Source organism: Chiloscyllium plagiosum, chromosome 21, assembly GCF_004010195.1.
Source record: "Chiloscyllium plagiosum isolate BGI_BamShark_2017 chromosome 21, ASM401019v2, whole genome shotgun sequence".
NCBI classification, from domain to species: Eukaryota; Metazoa; Chordata; class Chondrichthyes; order Orectolobiformes; family Hemiscylliidae; genus Chiloscyllium; species Chiloscyllium plagiosum.
Window position 1 is genome coordinate 51311931 of NC_057730.1, and position 21165 is coordinate 51333095.

The following is a 21165-nucleotide window of genomic DNA, read 5'->3' on the forward strand; positions in this document are numbered from 1 at the left end:
TCCTTGTTACGGTTGGAGGGGTGGGGTCTGAGGGCGGAGGTGTGGGATGTAGACGAGATGCGTTGGAGGGCATCTTTAACCACGTGGGAAGGGAAATTGCGGTTTCTAAAGAAGGAGGCCATCTGGTGTGTTTAGTTCCTTTAGTTCTTGGACTCCCCCACCCCAGGGAAAAGAGCTTGCCCGTTCATCCTATCCATGCCCCTCATGATTTTATAAACCTTTATAAGGTCACCCCTCAGCCTCCGACGCTCCAGGGCCATTCTTTTATTGTGTCCCTACGTAAGGTTTAGATTAGATTAGATTAGATTACTTACAGTGTGGAAACAGGCCCTTCGGCCCAACAAGTCCACACCGACCCGCCGAAGCGTAACCCACCCATACCCCTACATTTACCCCTTTACCTAACACTACGGGCAATTTAGCATGGCCAATTCACCTGACTTGCACATCTTTGGAGTGTGGGAGGAAACCGGAGCACCCGGAGGAAACCCACGCAGACACGGGGAGAATGTGCCGTGGTAAGGGAAGTGGTCGTCAGGGAATAGCCCAAAGTTGGACTCATGATTGAGCCTAATGTCACCTCAGGCTTTAGCCTAATGTGTGGACCCTGTGTTGGCAACTGTCCCACATCAGTCCCATGTCACCCTCCAAAATGCTGACTGGCCACTTCCACCAGACTACGGTGTGCGATTGATTTCAATCGGTCAATCTTAACAGCAGGCATCATCTCCCTCCTCTGCAACAGCGGTTTGTACCAAGACCCATGCGATTTACACTGGGGAGAAAAGTGACATTAAATAATAGTTCTCTAAATATTACACTCATGAATGAGCAACCCGGGGGAGGGAGTGCCCAGTCAGGGGTCCTAGTGGTCACAGTGTCCCTCGCTCCCCCAATAGAAGATGTCAGAATTTGAAGCAATCAATTAAAAAGGTGTAGAAATGGAAGCCTCAGAGGGTCTGGCTAAACTGTGGATCATGTGCCTCTTGACTCATGGGTAAAAAATATCAAAAATTAGAGGCAGAAAACAGATTGGATTTGTGGAAACCTCACAATCAAAATGACTGAAAACGACAAGCCTCCTTCAATAAAAAGGTGGTGAATTGAAAGAACTTGGTGTTTTAAACAGGACAGTTCAGTTGATAGGCTCAGACATGGCTGGCTAGGATTTTGTCATCAGCATACTGTCTGCAACATTGTAACCAGATCCGTGTGTCACTTCTGCCAGCTGACTCTTTCCTCTTTCCCAGATAATTCCAATTGAAACTCGCAGAGTCAGCAGCGTGCATGGAAATCACACACAATTCAGCAGCTGCGGAAGCTTTCCATTGGTAAAACCTGCTGTCAGGTGACAGTGCAGCAGGCACAGATCATAACAACAATCTCCTTCACATTGATGAGAACAAACGTAGATTGGGTGACTGCTTCACAGAGCTCCACTCTGTCCGAAAGAATGACCCTGACCTTCTGGTTGCTTGTCATTTCAATAAACCACCCTGGTCTCGCGCTAACATTTCTGTCCTAGGGCTGCTACAGTGTTCGAGCAAGTTCCATGCAGGCTCAAGGAACACTTCATTTTCCACTTCACTGCCTGAGGTCTCAGTATTGCCGTACTTTTTCATGAGCGCTGGCTATCTGAAAGTGCTTTGAAACAATGTGCAGGGCAGGCAGAAGGGATTCGTTTAATTTGGCATCATGTTTGGCACAGGATCATGGGCCAAAGAGCCCCCACCTGTGCTGTACAGTTCTATATTCCAGTTACTTTTGTAATGTAAGAGGCACAATGCAAATAAATCAAGGAAAGCAAGATTCAGTGACGAGAGAAAGGAAAAAGAGGGAGGGATCGAAGCAGTGAGGGGAAAAAATAACAAATTTAAACTGACATTTTAAAAAAATACTTCAGACTCTAAAGGACCTTCAGACTAATAATGGTTTATTTCCTGGAAAGGAAGGTTGATTGGCAGTCATTAGCGATTACCGCATCATTAAAATTTACTCATGTTTTAATTACTAGACTTAACTTGCTCTAACTAATTTAATGGGAAATTAATGTGCAAAGTTCTTAGAAGTCATGGGGAGGTTGAGCACAGTATGCCATCTTCGTGAATCTCACAGCAGAACCGTAGAAATTGTCCAGCAACCTGCAGTGATTCACAATTCATGAGCTATCCCTTCCCCACTACACAAATCTGGCTGATGTGTACATTGATTGCAGAGATGAGAAGCTTGTCTTAAGAACAGAGATTGAGCAGTTACTGGGGCAGGACTTACACAATTAATGGTAGGGCCTTAGGTGGTATGGAACAGAGGAACTTCAGGGTTCAGGTAATAATCTTTTGTAGTTTGTGTCATGTATAGACAAGGTGGTTAAAAAAGGCATTTGGGGAGACATGTTGAGGTTGTACAGGGCATTGGTGTGGTCTCTTCTGGAATATTGTGTCCAATTTAAAGCCAAGATAGTTTTTTTTATCAATAAAGGAATTAAGGTATACGCGAGAGGGCGGGTAAGTGGAGCTGAGGCCATAAAAAGATCAGCCGTGATCTTATTGAATGGCAGAACAGGCTCAAAGGGCCAGATGGCCTTCTCCTGCTCCTTGTTCTAATGTACGTCCTTATGTAACTGGTCACCCTGATATAGGTAGGATATTATCAAGCTAAAGAGATTTACCAGGATATTGCCAGGTATGGAAGGTTTGAGTTATAAAGAAAGGGTGGAAACGCTGGGACTTTTTTCATGTGAGCATTAGGAAATTGAGAGATGACCTTATGGAGGTTTATAAAATCATAAAGGGTATAGATAGGGTTAATGGTAGGTGTCTTGTTCCTAGGACGGGCATTTCAAGACTAAGGGGCATATTTTTAAGGTGCGAGGAGGGAGATTTCAAAAAGACATAGGGACACATTTTTCACACAGAAGGTGGTTCACGTGTGGAATGAACTTCCTGAGGAAATGATGGATGTGGGCACAGTTACCACATTTAAAAGATATTTGGATAATTACATGAATAGGAAAGGTTGGAGGAATATGGGCCAGGAGCAGGGAAGATGGGACTAGTTTAGTTTGGGATTATCTTTAGCATGAACTAGTTGGACCAAAGGGTCTCTTCCTATGCTGTATGACTCTATTCTCTGGAATTTATATGAATAAGAGGAGATCTAATTGAGGTACATAAGATGCTAAAGGGGATTCATAAAGTCGATGCACAAAAGATGTTTCTTCAACTGGCACAATATAGAAGGATGTCATGATTAAACATAACGGAGAGTAGCTTTAAAATAGAGATGAGGAGAAATTATATCTCTCAAAGGGTCGTGAATCTGCATAATCCACTACCTCAGTGTATGGTGGATGGTGGGACATTGAATAAATTTAAGGAGGAGATGGACAGATTTTTAATTAGTAATGGGTGGAAGGGTTAACAAGAAAAAAACAAAGAACAAAGAACAATACAGCAGAGAATCAGGCCCTTCGGCTCTTCACGCCTGTGATGACACATTCTGCTCTTCCATATTAAAACTTACAGAATCCATATCCTTCTATTCCTTTCTCATTCATGTTATGGAAAGCAGGCAGGAAAATGGAGTGTTTGGGGCCCTGGATGGAAGTGAGGAGGGTGGTGTACTGGCAGATTTTGCATCTGGATGATGTCAAGCTTCTAGAGTGTAATTGGAGCTGCATCCATTCAGGCATGTGGGGAGTATTCCAAGATACTCCTGACTTGCATCTTGTAGATGATGGACAGGCTTTGGGGAGTCAGGAGGTGAGTTAATCACCACAGTATTCTTAGTGTCTGACCGGCTCTTGTAACCATTGTATTTATATGGGGAATCCACTTGAATTTCTGGTCAACAGTAACCCCCAGGATATTGATAGCAGGGGATGCAGCAATTGTAACATCACTTAATGTCAATAGTTAGATTGTGTTTTATTGGTAATGGCCATTCCTTGGCATTTGTATGGTGCAAATGTTACTTGCCACTTGTCAGCCCACGCCATGGATATTGTGCAGATCTTGTTGCATTTGAACACAGACTGCTTCAGTATCTGAGGAGTTGTGAATAATGCAAATAGTGTGCAATCATTTGTGAACATGTGCGCTTCTGACCTTATGATGGAGGGAAGGTCATTGATGAAACAATTCAAGATGGTTAGACTTAGAACACCACCCTGAGGAAGTCTTGCAGAGATGACCAGGAGCTGAGATGATTGACCTCCAACAACCACAGCCATCTCCCTGTCTGCCAGGTATACCTCCAACTAGCAGAGAGTGTGCTTCCTGATAACCATTGATTCCAGTTTTGTTAGGGCACTTTGATGCCATGCTCAGTCGAAAGCAGCCTTGATGTCAAGGGCTGTAACTCTCCCCTCCCCTCTGGAATTTAGCTCTTTCATCCATGTTTGAACCAAGGCTGTAATGAGGTCAGAAGCTGAGTGGCCCTGGCGGAATCCAAACTGGGTGTCACTAAGCAGGTTATTGTTGAGTAGTGTTGCTTGATAGCACTATTGATGACACCTTCCATCACTTTATTGATGGTCATGAGTAGCTTAATGGAGCAATGATTGGCTGGGTTGGATTTGTCTTGCTTTCTGTATACAGGACATACCTGGGCAATTATCGACATTGTCAGGTAGAGGCCAGTGTTGTAACTGGAGCAGAAGTCATCAGTTATATTGCCAGAATGTTGTCAAAGCCCAGTGCCTTTGTAGTGTCCAGTACCTCCAACCATTTCTTGATATCACGTGGAGTGAATCAAATTGACTGAAGACTGGTATCTGTGATGCTGGGGACCACTGGAGGAGGCCGAGATGGATCATCCACTTGGCACTTCTGACTGAAGTTTGGTGTGAATGCTTCAGCCTTATCTTTTGCACTGATGTGCTGGGCTCTTATATCATTGAGGATGGGGATATTTGTGGAGCCTCCTCCAGTGAGTTAGACTTTAATATCTTAAGATGTAGGAGCAGAAGTTAGGGCCATTCAACCTGTCAAGTATGCTCCACTATTCAATCATGGCTGATAAATTTCTCATCTCCATTCTCCCACCTTCTCCTCGTAACCCTTGATCCCCTTGACAATCTAGAACCTATCTACCTCAGTCTTAAATGTACTGAATGACTTAGCCTCCACAGCCTTCTGAGGCAGTGAATCCCATAGATTCACCTCTCTCTGGCTGAAGAAATTTCCCCTTATCTCCTTTACTCTAAGGCAGTGCCCTCAGGTCCTAGTCTCTCCTACCAATGGAAGCATCTTCCCAACATCCACTCTGTCCAGGCCATTCAGTATCTTGTAAGTTTCAATTAGATCCCCCCCCCATCCTTTTAAACGCCATTAAATATAGACCCAGAGTCCTCAAACCTTCCTCACATGTTAAGCTTTTCATTCCTGGAACCATTCTCATGAAATGTTCTGAGGAAGGGACACTGGACCCGAAACATTAACTTTGATTTCCCTTCACAGATGCTGCCAGACCTGCTGAGCTTTTCCAGCAACTTCTGGTTTTCTTTCTGTTTTAAGCATCCGCAGTTCTTTTGGTTTTCATCTTCAGGTTTGCCTGGTCCTGGTCCTGCTCCTGGCGTGCCCTCCTGCATTCCACATGGAACCAGGGTTGATCCCCTGGTCTGATGCTAATGGTTGATTGGTGGATGTGCTGGATCATGAGGTTGCAGATTGCGTTGGAGTAAGATTCTGCTGCTGCTAATGGCCCCCAGCATGTCATGGATGCCCAGTCTTCAGCTGCTGGATTAGTCTGTCTCATTTAGCACATTGCTCATACCACACAACACAATGGACAGTATTCTCAATGTGAAGGTGGAACTCCTCCACAAGGTCCTTCTGCCAAAGAATAATGGGGGTCCATTCAGTAATTGGGCCCCACTGACCCCCTCAGCTAAATGCCAAGAAGTTGGATGGTTAACAAAGCGAATTGTAAATATCAACGACTCTCTGTTCTCTGAATGTAAAGACAGTATACATCTAAATGGCATCATCAACTGTACATGTAGCAAAGCTTTCTTTGAATAAAGTATATTGTTGAAATTAAAAAAATGGTAAGGATGAGGTCAAGTATTTCTGTCTTAGTTCTCCAACCACCTGCCACAGACCCAGTCCAGCAGCTATGTCCTTGAGGACTCAACCAGCTCAATCTCAAGTGCTGCTGCCAAGCCACTCTCATTGAAGAACATTGAAACCCCTCATCCAGAGTACATTTTGCGTCCTTGCCAACCTCAGTGCTTCCTCCAAGTGTTCAACATGGAGGAGTACTGATTCACCAGCCGAGGGAGGACGGTATGTGGTAATCAGCAGGAGGTTTCCTTGCCCATGTTTTAATCTGACGTCGTTGGGTCCCAGAGCCAAAGTAGAGGAATCCCAAGGCAACTCCCTCTGACTGTATCCCACAGTGCCCCACCTCTGCTGAGTCTGTCCTGCCGATGAGACAGGACATATCCAGGGATGGTGATGGTGGGTTCAGGACATTGTCTGCAATATATGATTCTGCAAGTGTGACTATGCTGTGACAAATCAAGAACTAATATTACAATAATGATGTGAGTGAAGTACAGAAACAGTACAGTGAAGGATTAAAAGATATTTAAAAATATGAAGAAAGGTTACCGGAGAACATAAACATGTCTACAAAAAGAATATCTAAACACACAAAAAATAAATTGTTAAAGGATATGTTGGCCGAGTAGAGTGGTAAAAGGAAAGCAAATATAGGAATGGCATGAATTGTAAAAGTACTTAACATTTGTTGTGATAGAAACATGTAATAGTGGAATAAAAAGCTAACAGAGAAGTACCACAATTACTTAGGAGTATGCATTACTGAAGGAAGTACTAATAAAATAGTGAGTACAATTTGCGCTGGAGAGGACACTAGGGCTAGATTTTTGTGCAGTTAGGAAGAGACCATTAATACTGGGCAGGACCCATATGCAGAGCTCATTAGCATCTCCCCAAGGACTATAATCATGACTTTATTAATGAATGATTGAGTTTCAAAATTATCCCAACCGCTTGTTTTTGAGCTCAGTTTGATATCTTAAATAGATTATTAACGGATTAGCCAGCTTTGTTGTGGGGTCTGAAACAAAGTTTATTTGACTTTATAAGGGAATAATCACTTGAGGTTTAAAAGCTTTTAATGGAAGCTTTTCACTCTCAAGTGTATACGAGTCAGAGTCATTTTAATTGTTTGATGCTTATACTTTTTCATCTCTCGGTGGCTCTTGAGTGCTGGATGAGCAGTGTGTGTGTGTGTGTGATTAAGCTAACATGGTATGAGGGACCATGACAGAGTAGGTACCATCTGAGGGTCAGAGGCCTAATAACTTCTAAAACAATTGGGCCAATGTCCCAGAGACTTACAGTGAGCTTCTAACCTTTGTATTCACTCTTCCCAATGGCTCTACTACCGATGTTGATTGGTTTGCCATGCCTACCCCCTTGGAGTGAAAGTTGGCCACGTTGAACTACTTCTTAACCAAGGTGAGTCTGGAGGAATCGGCAAGTTGCCTACTCAAGCTGCTTCCAAATTCAGCCCTAGGTCCCAGTGATTTGCTTTATAAAACATCGAGAGAATCATAGAATCAATCACAGAGGAGGCCCTTTGGCCCATCAAGTCAGTACCACATAAAATATACTACTACCTACACTAGTCCGACCTTCCCATACTAGCACATAGCCTTGAATGCTATGGCAAGTGATTATCCAAATAATGTTGTGAGCTTTTCGGTCTCAACTAACCTCCAAGGTAGTTCATACCAGACCCCCACCATCCTCTGAGTGAAAATATTTTTTTCCTTAAATTCCTTCTACACTTCCTGCTTTCCACTTTAAAATTATGCCCCTTGTCATTGACCCTTCTACTTAGGGGCTCAGATGCTCTCTATAAACCCTCTGCATGACCCTCATAATCTTAAAATACCTCTATCAGGTTCTCTCTCAACTTTCTCTGCTGAAAAGAAAACAACTTGAGCTTATCCAGTGTCTCCTTATCGCTGAAATGCAACATCCCTGTGAATCTCCTCTGCACCCCTTCCAGTGAAATCACACCCTTCCTGTAGTGCAATGAACAGAACTGCACTCAATACTCCAGCTATGGCCTAACCAAAGTCCAGCCCAGCTCCAACATAATCCTTCTGCTCTTATAATAATTGCCATGACAGTTAACCCAGCATCCCATATGCCCATTAACCTGTCCTGATCGGTGGACAAGCATCTCAAGACTTTTCTGTTCCTCTGAGCTTGCTAATATCTTGCCATTCATTAAGTACTCTCTTGTCTTGTTCCTTCTTCCAAAAGTTAAATTCCATCTGCCATTAATCTGTCCATCTGACCAATCCATTTATACCCCCCATAACCTAACACCTTCCTCCTCACTGTCACCACCAGGCCAAGCCTGTATCATCAGCAAACTTATATGTCATCCCTCTCACATTCTCATCTACATCATCTATGATATCACAAACAATAAGGAAGCCAGCACTGATCCCTGTGGTATGCCACTACACACCAGGCTCCAGTCACACAAACAGCCTCCTATGACCACTCTCTGTCTCCTATCACTAAGCTAATTATGGATCCATATTGCCATGGATCCCATGGTCCTTTACCTTCTTTATCAGTTTTCCACGTGGGACTTTCTCAAAGGCGTTGCTGAAATCCATATGAACTACAACCATTGCACTACACTTATCCAAACATTCGGTCATCTCTTCGAAAAATTCCATTAGATTTGATGGGCTTGATTCCCTCTGACAAAGCCATGCTGACTTTGTTGCGTCTCAAAATGAAGATTAAATTTCTCCTTCACTATTTTCTCCAATGATTTCCCTACCACTGATGTTAGGTTCACTGGTCTATAGTTCCTTGATCTATCTCTGCCACCATTCTTGTAAAGTGGAACCATTTTGACTGTCTTCCAGTCCTCTGGCACCTCCCTCCAAAAAAAGAATTTGGGTCAGGGTACCTGTAATTTCATCCCTCGTCTCCCATAGTAGCCTTGGATATAACTCATCTGGACCTAGGGATTTATCCGCCAAAACTTCCAATACATCCTTGCTTCTCATATCAATCTGCTCAAGAACTTCAGTCCATCTTCTCGAAATCTATACTTGCATCCCCCTCTGGGGAATAAAGATTTGAAGTTGTGACTTAACATTCTCCCAATATCCTCTGGCTTCATGCATAGATTGTCCCCCCGCTCCTTAATACATCCTACTCTTTCTCTTCCCTTTGATGTACCTGTAGAATATCTTGGGATTCTGGCTAATCTTGCCTGCCAGTGTTTTCCCATGTCCACTCTTTGCTTTTCTAATTGCCTTCTTGAGCTGTCCCCTCACTACCTTCACTTCTCTCGGGGAAAGGAAGTCAGAAAGGAAAGGTCACAATCTTTGCTATATTCTTGCACATTGAGCAACTGTAAGGAACTGGAAACTTTCATGAAACTCATCAACTCAGGAAGGAAGATAGAGCTAAACCCTTTGATTGTAAACCTGCAGTTCAATATGATCAACGTGTAACCTTCAAGAGCCCAAAACATAGAACTAAATTAATACAAAATGCGAAACATAAGGATTGATTAGGGACAGGCAGCATAAATTTATTAGGGGCACATGACAAATTAATAGAGGTCTTTGACGAAAAGCAGATTATTGATAAAGGAAGTGTGTAAATAGATTTTCAAATGACTTTTGATAAGATGACAATAAGCATATTGCTAAAATTAAGATCTACAGTATTGAAAGGAATTTGGCAACATGCCTAGAAACTTGGATAAAGAACCCGTGAGTAGACAACAGCCGTTGCTATTTGTTTAACTGATGCAATGTTACCTGTGGTTCAAGGGCCATAGACATTACAGGTAATTCTTCTATAACGCGATGGTTGCCTCCTTGTGCAACCCCGTCTTATAGAAATCATGCATAAGGAACAGCGTTTAAAGCATTGGTGATATAATCACATTACAGCCAATATATGTTTTAAAAGTTTGCACTTCAGAAACAATGACCCCAATTTGTCAATCGCATTACAGCGAATTCATATTAACGAAACGCATAATTTTGCAGAACGACCTATACATATGAATGAAATGAACTTGAGTACAGGAAGTCCAGTAGCAACATTTGCAGAAGTCACTCAAATGGATAGTGTGCTAAGAGGATTGGAAGAGATTCAGCAAGACCCAGGCAGTTGCACCAATTGGACAGATCAGTGGTGAAGCATGGCAGGCTGGGACATAGGTATGGAAGAGGCTATTTCAGCTGCTGACCTGTCCCAAATAATGGTTTAATCTCAACATCCAGGTAGTTCACCATTAGAGAGGGTAGGGCAAAGGAATTGCCTGTGCTGGTACCACTTTTAGGCAGGACATTAAGTAATCAGAAGAGACAGAGAAATCTTTCATTAGACCTAATGTAAATAAGGCTATTTAGCTTAGGTGGCTGGATGGTTGGATTTATAATGCAGACTGATATCCACAGTACAGGTTCAATTCCTACACCAATTGAGATCACCATGATAATCCCACTTTTTCAACCCTGCCCCTCCCCTGAGGTGTTGTGACCCTCAGGTTAATCTCACCACCAGTTGTCTCTGTCTCCCTAATGAGAGATCGGATCTCTGGGATGATGGTGACTTTAGATATAAGAACACACTACAAAAACTTGAGATATATGAAGGGGGAAGGTGATGAGGGGATCTGATAAAGTGTTCAAATTGATGTGGAGTTTTAATTAGGTTAATAGGAAAGAAGTATTTCACTTGGTTGGTGAGTCAGTATTGAATATTTAAAAATCACCACCAAAAGAATGAAATGAAAGTTTAGACAAGAATGTTTTGCCGTAATTTCAAATGTGGTGGCAAAAGGCAATCATGGAAAAAGAATCCATGTCAACTTCTAAATGAGTTAAAAATCACACAATACCAGGTTATAGTCCAACAGGTTTATTTGGAAGCACTAGCTTTCGGAGCGCTGTTTCTTCATCAGGTGGTTGTGGAGTATAAGATTGTAAAACACAGAATTTATGGATTATGGATTAAAATTTGGATTTCTTACATGGTATGGGGAAATGTTAAGATAATAATTTTAGTAAACTAATGGGGACAGGGAGTCAAAAGAGATAAAAGAAACCTGAATATTAATTTGTGATGTGATCAAATCCTTTGTCTCACTCTGTTTCAGCTGTTGTATACTCAGTGCAGTCTGTTACAGATTTTCTTTTTTAGTAAACACGTTAACTGGGATGAAACCTTCTCAATAATTCCTCAGCCATAAAAAAGCTTCAATACCAAATTACACCCAGCTCTCTTCATGGTTGTCATGTTATTTTCCTCAATGAGGTCCTCAGCAAGTGACATTTTATGAAATATCCCCACAGCCCCATCACCTCTTCCTCTAGAAGGGCTGGCCATCATTTTCCGCATTTGTCTCTTTTATTTCTCTTCGAATTCCATCCGCGTTTCTCAATTTTTATTTTGTTTTGACTTAAATCTCAGTTATATTTTCTGTTGATTTTGATTGTGCAGGTTTCAGTGAAAATACTTCAATCTTATTGGTTGAAGAGTCACATTGTTACTTGCCAATTAGCACTACATTTGCCCTGATGGAGAACATGGTACTGGGGAAAAGGGCACAACTGTGGAAATGTGCAAGATGTCTGCAGACAGTTGTCAGCAAGGTGAATGCCGAATGTTATTCCTTCACCGTTAAGAGCAAAATTAAAATCTACATATTCCAGGTATGCAGGGCTTGATGTGAATTCCCAGCTCAAGAACACAACAGGCCAGTTAGTGAGTATGCTCAGGTCGGGCAATAGACAAGCGCAATCAACATCAATGACTGATTTTCATTATTAAGCCACTGTCTGCCAAGAGTTGGGTGGAGAATCAGATCCAATCATTAATATGGGCAGCAGAAGGCCAACTCCAAGTCCCCAGTGCTACAGACCCCTGCACAATGTGAGCATTGCTGAATCTTTAGTCCCACAAGAGAGTTAAAGAAAATACTTTTGATCTGGGAATTTGCTTAGTATTGATCACTCATCTTGATAGGTTTGACCTAGCAAGGAAACCATCAGCACCACATTCAAACCATAGACATCTTCTAAGCAATTTGTTCAGAAACATTATGATGTACCTCTGGAGCAGGTGACAGTTGAACCCAGGCTTCCTTGTCCAGAGGCATGGACACTACCATTGCACCACACGAGCCCTCTTGTGCTGTCCATGTTCTCCAGATTTACTTATTCCAGTCAACTAACTATCTTGTAGGTACTTGTTTTGAATTAACCTGAGAGGGTGTGTTAATGCACACCTCTAGGTCATGTAATAGTTGAACCTGGACCTTGTAGTCCAGAGGCAGGGACACTACCACTACTTCACAGGAGTCCTTTGCTTGGATGGTGTGTTAAAATGACAATTTGGTCCCAGATGTCATAATTTGTAGATTTAAAAAGTAGTGCAGCATCTGGTGATATTTGTCCTGACCAACATAAATGGCAAATATTCTTATTAATTCTTACTAATTTGATGAACAAGCATTCTCACAGCTGAGGCTGATGCATTGATAGAAATGAAGAAATCTGAACACCAAAGCACAATCAGATTAAAGGATAAACAATCATGTGGGACATGACGATATCTATATTTCTCCCAATAGCACCAACTCCAAGAAATACACATGATCTCTATGCAGGATATCTGGCATATTGTGAAAGCTGCAGTGCAAATTAAACACAAAATGTGTTATACCTGTTGGGTTTCCATGTAAAAGTCAATTGTTTGAAAGTTAATACAGAGTACTTGTGGATGAATATCACTCCTGAGAACAAAGATATGATTGCAATGGAACTATAATGCTAATATATCATGATGCTGTTTCAGACCAGTTATTGCCAGTAAGAAGAATTTTCCGTTACCAACTGTTGGAGTCATTGATTACTACGTGAACCTTACAGTCACAGAGTCAGTATGTTATTGGAGTGCAAATAATTCTGTGCTTTTGAAACAGGCTCATTATATCCAGGTTCCTCAGGTTTTACATCTCACATGAACATTGTTCATATATCTCACAAATAGAACTCCTTACTCATTTATATCTCCTGTGAACTGCACACTGTTTATTCATTCCAAAATCCACAATTCCACAAGGCAATGGCCTAGTGGCATTATCCCTACCTGGTGCTCACCTTCCACCCTACAAACCTCCGCATAAACCAAATCATCCGCCGACATTTCCGCCACCTCCAAAAAGACTCCACCACCAGGGATATATTTCCCTCCCCACCCCTTTCCGCCTTCCGCAAAGACCGTTCCCCTATTGTATCCGTTGCTCCCGATGCGGTCTCCTCTACATTGGGGAGATTGGGCGCCTCCTAGCAGAGCGCTTTAGGGAACATCTCCGGGACACCCGCACCAATCAACCAAATCGCCCCGTGGCTCAACATTTCAACTCCCCCTCCCACTCTGCCGAGGATATGGAGGTGCTGGGCCTCCTCCACCGCCGCTCCTTCACCACCAGATGCCTGGAGGAAGAACGCCTCATCTTCCGCCTTGGAACACTTCAACCCCAGGGCATCAATGTGGATTTCAACAGTTTCCTCATTTCCCCTTCCCCCACCTCATCCTAGCTTCTAACCTCCAGCAACTCGATCCCCTGACCTGTCCGGACTTGTCCGACCTGCCCAGCTCCTTTTCCACCTATCCACTCCACCCTCTCCTCCCTGACCTATCACCTTCATCTCCTCCCCCACTCACCCATTGTACTCTATGCTACTCTCTCCCCACCCCCACCCTCCTCTAGCTTATCTCTCCACGCTTCAGGCTCTCTGCCTTTATTCCTGATGAAGGGCTTTTGCCCGAAACGTCGATTTTGAAGCTCCTTGGATGCTGCCTGAATTGCTGTGCTCTTCCAGCACCACTGATCCAGAATCTGGTTTCCAGCATCTGCAGTTATTGTTTTTACCTTGTTAATCCAAAGACTCAAGTAATGTCCTGGGGACCTGGGTTCATAATCCTGCCATGGCAGATGGTGGAATTTGAACTTAGTAAAATTGGGAATTAAGAATCTAATGATTACCAGGAGTCCGATGTCAATTGTTGGAAAAACCCATCTGGTTCACTAATTCCCATATAGGGAAGGAGTCTGTCATCCTTCCCCAGTCTGGCCTTGTTAGCTGCTGTAGAGGAAAATTAAACATTTTGCAAGTTACTGGGCTTGTGCATTAACTTTCTGTGACAACAGCTTTACATTGCTCTTGTGGCCAGGGGAGGATGAAAAGTTTAAAGAGTTTTTTTGAAAAATTCCTTTAATGGGTGTCACTGGCTAGACCATCCATAATTAGCCAAAGGGAAGTTCAGAGTCAATCATATTTCTGTGGGTCTGGGCTCACATGTAGGACAGACCAGGTAAGGTTGGCACTTTCCTTCCCTGAAGGACATTAATGAGCCAGATTTTTTTTAGAGTTACAGTTAATAGCGGTCACCATTAGCCGAACTTTTTTTTCCAGATGTTTATTCAAATTTCACCATATTGTGTTTCAAACCCATATCTCCATTAGGCAAGACCTCTGGATTACTGGCCCACTGATATTATCGCTACACAACTGTCTCCCCTTCAGTGTGAGGGACCTTTTGCTGCTGTAAGAAATTAACTGAGAATGGGCGCCTGCCTATGGTCTTACCACATGCGCTTGCAGGAATTAAGAGAGGAGCAGCATGTTCAGTAGTTCCACCTCACTAGGGAGGCTGTAACAGAGCTCATCCTCATAAAGTCAACAAAAAACAAAAAGGGGAAGATAGTTAATGTGCCCCTATCAAACCATGTCACACTATCGACAAAGTCCAGGTGTTCCCCCAGCCCTGACTCTCTGTCCTTTCATGGTTTCTGGTGAAGTTTCTGGCTTTCTAACATATTTTAATCTTTACTGTCGAGATGACGGACATCCCCCTAGTTATAAACATAGTCAGAGTTCTGGTGTTTATGAACATTTCAATTCAAGACACAAATCAAAAGTTGTCCGACCTACCCAGCGTGCATAAACATATAGGTGAAGAACCTCCAGACATGAGCCCTGTGTCCAGGATGATACACCAGAGGACTCTTCATGTAGTCTGGGTGATAGGTCTGTAAAACCCACTTATTTAGCATGGCTCCATAGCAGATGAATATAACAATCTGAAAGAGAAACATCATTAAGAACTTTAGCATTCTGTTCCCTCAATGTTCAAACAGAAATCCTACACAACTTAAACCAGCTGTTTGCAAGTTTAAACCAGCTCAGACAGAAAAATAAATTGCTGTGAGCAGGACATTAACTTTAGATAAATAAATTGAAACAAATTATTTATAAAGGTATGCCATATCACTAGATTGTATACCATTGTGAGCTGTTTTGCATATTGACAGTCAGTTAGTTCAGTTGGTTTGATGTCTGGGTTATAATACAGAATGATGTTAGCAACAAGCACTCAACCTTGCAATGCCTGAGGTCACCCTGACAGACTCTCCATCAAGAATGGTGACCCTCAAGTTATTTTTCTCTCTCTGATGAGATAGCAGTTCTACAGTTCAGTAGGAACTCTGGTCACTTAAAATTACTTTAGAGATTAATAATTTTCTTCAGGCAAGTTCCACTTTCCTAGGGGGGTGTCAGTTAGCTCAGTCGGCTGGGCTGATGGCTTGTGATGTGAGAGAGACACCAACAGAGGGGGGCGCCCTTCCTGACACCAAGTCACAGAAACACAGATGACTGAGAATCTCGTCGAAGCATTAGGCTTCAAGGGGATCCATAAAGAGAAATTTCGCAAGCGATGTCTAGTTTTTAGACCTTGGCACCTGAAGGCATGATTGCCAATCTTGCAGTGGTTGCAAATGAGATGCTTAAGAGGTCAGAATTGGAGGAGCGCTGATTTCTTGCGGGGGGGAGGGGTTGAAGGTTGGAGGAAAATGCAGAGATAGGGAGGCGTGGGAGGATTCTAAAACGAGGTGAGAAGTTTAAAGATGAGGTGCTGCCAAACTGGGAATCATTGTCGGTTATTCAGCAAGGGGGTAATGTGTGAACTGGACTTAGTGTGAACAAAGGGCAGCAGAGTTTTGGATGATCTCAAGTTTACATCGGTAGAATATGGGAGATTGCCCAGGAGTGAACTGGAATATTCATGTCGGGACATAACAAAGACATGGATGGTTTGATTTATTGTTGTGACATGTATCTAGATACAGTGAAAAGTTTTGTTTAGCGAGCAGTACAGGCAGATAATACCAAACAAAGTGCCTTAGGATGATAGAACAGAGCGAGGAATATAATGTTATGGCTGCAGAGAAGGTACACAAAGAGTCAGATCCACATTAAATTCCATTCAGAGGTCCATTCAGAAACCTAATAACAGTGGGGAAGAAGCTGTGTGTGTTTAATCTTCTGTATCTTCTGCCTGACAGAAAAGGTTGGAAGAGATTATAAGTGGGGTGGAAGGAGTCTTTGATGAGGTCTTTCTGAGACAGTGGGAAGTCTAGGTTAGGTCAATGAATGGAAGGTTGGTTGCGTGATGGACTGGGCTGTGTTCACTACTCTCTGTATGAGGTTCTCAGAAGCAGTGTTTTCAAGATATTCTTGTCCTTTGCCCAAGATATAGTGACCCTCAGGTTAAACTGACCACGAGTCATCTCTCTCTAATGAGAGAGCAGTCCTTTGGAACACTAGCAATTTTACTTTTTTTAAACTGCCTAGTGTAAAGACTTTTTCCCAGGCTTCACTCATTACTATTCTGTAAACAGGATGAACAGGGTCAGTTCAAATGGACATATTAAATGTTCATGGGCTCAGTTAACAATCGTCTGCCTGCTCAGATACAATGATATTTCTCCCTATGTTTTAGCCAGCCTCCTTACTTTAAGCAGCATTGCTAAAAACTCTTTACTTAGTAATCCACCTCATTTGCTGTTTTTGGAATCTTGTTGAGGATTTACTGGCTGTTGCTTTCCCTATAAAAAATACTGTGGGCAACTTTAATATTGGATGTTAACATAAGATGGGTAACATCAGCTTGGCTGCCAGCTCAATGCAAATGAAAATGGAAGAATGAGAATGGAAATGCACTATCAGCCAGGGACACACAAAGTTGCAATTATTCCTGGCGACTGCACGCTTCAATCTAAAATTCATTGGTTGCAAAGTAATTTGGGATGTCTTCAGAACATTACTTCTGAGAACCTCACCCATGTGTTTGTTACATCCAGACCTGAATATTCCAGTGTACTCTTAGGTGGCCTCCCATGTTCTACCCGTGTAAACTTGAAGCCGTCCAAAACTCTGCTGCCTTTTGCTCACACCAAGTTCAGTTCACACATTACCTCTATGCTGAATAGCCAACAATGATTCCCAGTTTAGCAGGACCTCAACTTTAAACATTTTAGAATCCGGCCAGTCTCTACATTCTCCTCCAGCCTCCAAGAAATCAGCACTCCTCCAATTCTGACCTCTTAAGCATTTCATTTGTAATCACTGCAAGACTGGCAATCATTTCTTCAGTTATCAAGGTCTAAAAACTGGACACCCCTTGCTAAATTTCTCTGGCTGTCTTCCTCCCACTCCTCCTGTATGAATTCCCTTGAAGCCTAACGCTTTGACAAGGCTCTCAATCATCTGTGTTTATGTGACTTGGTGTCAAATTTTGTTTGGTAACACTCCTGTGAAGTGTCTTGGGATGTTTTGGTATATTAAAGGTGTTATAGAAATAAAAATTGTTGTTGCTGCTGATGAGGTACTTCAGAGGATAAAATTATTTCCTTACACTTGCATCTCCACACATTTTTACAGCAATTCACCGACTGAAGAAATTGCATCATTGTTCCATTGATCCTGTTTTACATCAAGTCTTAAGTTAATATAGAATAATTTCAATAGAACGTTAGTGTATTGACTAAATTGTAATCAATTTGACAAAATGTTACCAAAAATCTGACTTTTAAATGAAGGATGAAAGCACTTTTGATTCAATATCTTGTAAATCATATTTATGATGTTCAAATGCCAGAGTTAAAGATAGTGGAAAGTTCAGACTGGCTGACTTTGTTGTTTCCTTCCCATATGTTTTAAATCTTTTTATCCACATTTAACAGCAGATTCTTCATTGAATGCAGTTTGATTTTAGTCCATGATAGCAGTAGTATATGTTATCTTTAATATTGAAATAAATTTTCCAGTTTAAGAATATAAAGATCTTCCCAGGCCAAACTCTGCCAGAAATCACTATCAGGTAGCATGAAAGTCTCATTTGAAGGGAGCCTAGACTGAAGTCAAAGCTATAATATTATTCCCCATTCTCCAAACGATACTGCTATCACATGCTGTCCCATGCACTAATGATGCGTTGACGATCTGTAAAGGAAAGAAACTATATTTATTAATAAATAGATTGGTTTTCATTTTAAATTCTTTTACCAGGTTAGTTTTTTGGTTCCACAGTCTCAACACCAAACACCTTATCCTACAGTGTGCTGACATGTGGATGAACACACCAAGGTTCTGGCTATATTAGACTGGTACAAATACAGGTATGTTACTGACCGAATGGTTCAGAAGCTTGGGTGAGTAATCCAGAATCATGAGTTCAAGTCCTACCAGGGCAGCTGGGGAGTTTAAATTCGGTTAATTAAATTCATCTGGAATCAGGAGCTAGATTCAGCTTTGCTGAGGAGAACAGAAACAGACCATTCAGCCCATCGAGTCTGGCCCTGCCATTCAATCAGATCGTGGCTGATCTCATCATTCTCAATTCCTCTTCCCTGCCTTTTCCCCATAATCTTGGATTCCTTTATGAGTTGAAAATAATAAAACAAAGAACTGCAGATGCTGGAGCTCTGAAACAAACAAATTGCTGGAGAAACTGAGCATGTCTGGCAGCGTCTGTGGGGAGAAAATAGAGTTTACATTTTGAGTCCCCTGACCCTTCATCAGGAACCTGTAGACTGGCCAATTGATTTGCGATACAAAGAGATGCCAACAGCGTGGGTTCAAATCCCGCACCAGCTGAGGTTACCATGAAGGATTCTCCTTCTCAACCTCTCCCCTTGCCTGAGGTGTGGTGACCCTCTGGTTAATTTCACCACCAGTTGTTTCTCTCTAATGTGAGAACAGCTCTATGGTCTGAGAGAACTGTGGCAACTTTTATACCCAATGACCTAACCTCCACGATCCTCGGCAGGAAAGAATTCCACAAATTCACTCCACTATGTGAGAAGAAATTCCTCCTCATCTCTGTTTTAAATGCCTTATTCTGAGATTATGCCTTCCTGTCCTAGACTCCCCCACAAGGTGGAAAACAACCTTCCTCCATCTATTGTTCAACTCAAGTCCCCTCAGAATCCTGCATATTTCAGTAAGGTTGCCTCTTATTCTTCCAAATTCCAATATGTATGGGCTCAGCTTACTCAATCTCTCCTCATAAAACAACCCCTGCATACCTGTTATCAGCTTAGTTCACCTCTGGATTGCCTCTAATGTCAGTATAACTTTCCATAGATAAAGGTCCCAAAAATGTTCACAGTATTCCAGTTGTATAGTATTGGCAAGACCTGCTGATTTCTAACATTCTATTTCCTTTAATGCATTATCTGAGCTGAGATGTGTTTTTTTTTAAGATACTGATAAAAATTTACATCATCTTGGTGCAATAACTTGAAAGAAACTCTGGGATTGACATATAAATCAATCGAAACTTGCATCTCCATTCTAAAGGATTAAAGACTTAACAACCTTCTAGGTTTGTCTAATACATTACATCAGTTGTATAACACTTTGATCTGTTACTTATAAATTCTGTGTCTTATGATCCTGCCTCATTAGCTACTTGACGAAGGAGCAGTGCTCTAAAAGCTTGTATTTTCAAATAAACCTTTTGGATTATAACCTGGTGTTATCTGATTTTCAAATTTGAAATAAAGGCCAACATTCCATTTGCCTTCTCTATTGTGAACTTGCATGCTAGCTCCTTGTGATTTACAACATCAGAACTGTTGGAAATACTGAAGTGGTTTGGTATACTCATATGATTTTTGGAAAGAGACCTAGCATTCTTTCCTGGACTGGACTACATATGACCCCTGCATCACAGCAACGTGGATGACTCTGAACTACCATCTGAAGAAGGGCTTATGCCCGAAACGACGATTCTCCTGTCCCTTTGATGCTGCCTGACCTGCTGCGCTTTTTAAGCTCTGATCTCCAGCATCTGCAGCTCTCACTTTCTCCTACCATCTGAAATGACCCAGCAAGTTGAATCAAAACTCTGATCGATTGATTGCAGCAGTTCAAGGAGAAAGCTCACCACCACCTTTTCAAAGGCAAGAGGAATGGGCAATAAATTCTGGCCAAGCTGGTGTCACTCACATCTCACAAGGTGTTGCAATTTTGAAATTAAACCACTTTAAAACTACTTAAATGTCAGAGGTGATGCTGGCATTGCAATATTGCATCATGAACTAAGCTGTGACAATAAGTTTTATGTTAAAATAAAACTCAATAGGGTATAGGTTTAGGGTGAGAGGGGAAAGATATAAAAGAGACCCAAGGGGCAACTTTTTCACACAGAGGGTGGTACGTGTATGGAATGAGCTGCCAGAGGATGTGGTGGAGGCTGGTTCAATTGCAACATTTAAGAGGCATCTGGATGGGTATATGAATAGGAAGGGTTTGGAGGGATATGGGCCGGGTGCTGGCAGGTGGGACTAGATTGGGTTGGGATATCTGGTCGGCATGGTCGCATTGGACCGAAGGGTCTGTTTCCATGCTGTACATCTGTATGACTCTATGACTCTCTACACTAATTAGCTACATTTCATTTTTCCCCTCATTTACCCTCCTTTTCCACAGCAGCACAGTGATTTACATGGATCTCAACAAAACAAAATCAATATTTAACCACTGGACATTTCACACTAGTTTCTTTGCCAACAGGCTGTTCATTACAACTAAGGAAGAAAATGATTGCAGTGGCTAGTTGTTGCAGGAGGCTGGGCCTATTTACATTATTTGAAACCAATCTACACATCAAAAATAAAACTGTACCAGATTGATTCATAATTATTGACCACCATTATGAAGTGGTTACCAACAAAACGGGTTGTCTAAGTAAGGGGAAGAGGAAGACTCATACACTTATA

General features: G+C 42.1%; 1 protein-coding gene across 2 annotated transcripts in view; it reads right to left on the reverse strand.

Annotated features, from left to right (window-relative positions):
- The window catches only part of rhbdl1 (rhomboid, veinlet-like 1 (Drosophila)), a 256641-nt gene that overhangs the window by 62235 nt on the left and 173241 nt on the right, over nucleotides 1–21165 (reverse strand). For both annotated transcript variants that reach the window (XM_043712056.1, XM_043712057.1), the window contains one exon: nucleotides 15032–15180. In XM_043712056.1, coding sequence (XP_043567991.1) covers nucleotides 15032–15180 — 149 coding nt within the window. The remainder of the gene's footprint in view (nucleotides 1–15031; nucleotides 15181–21165) is intronic.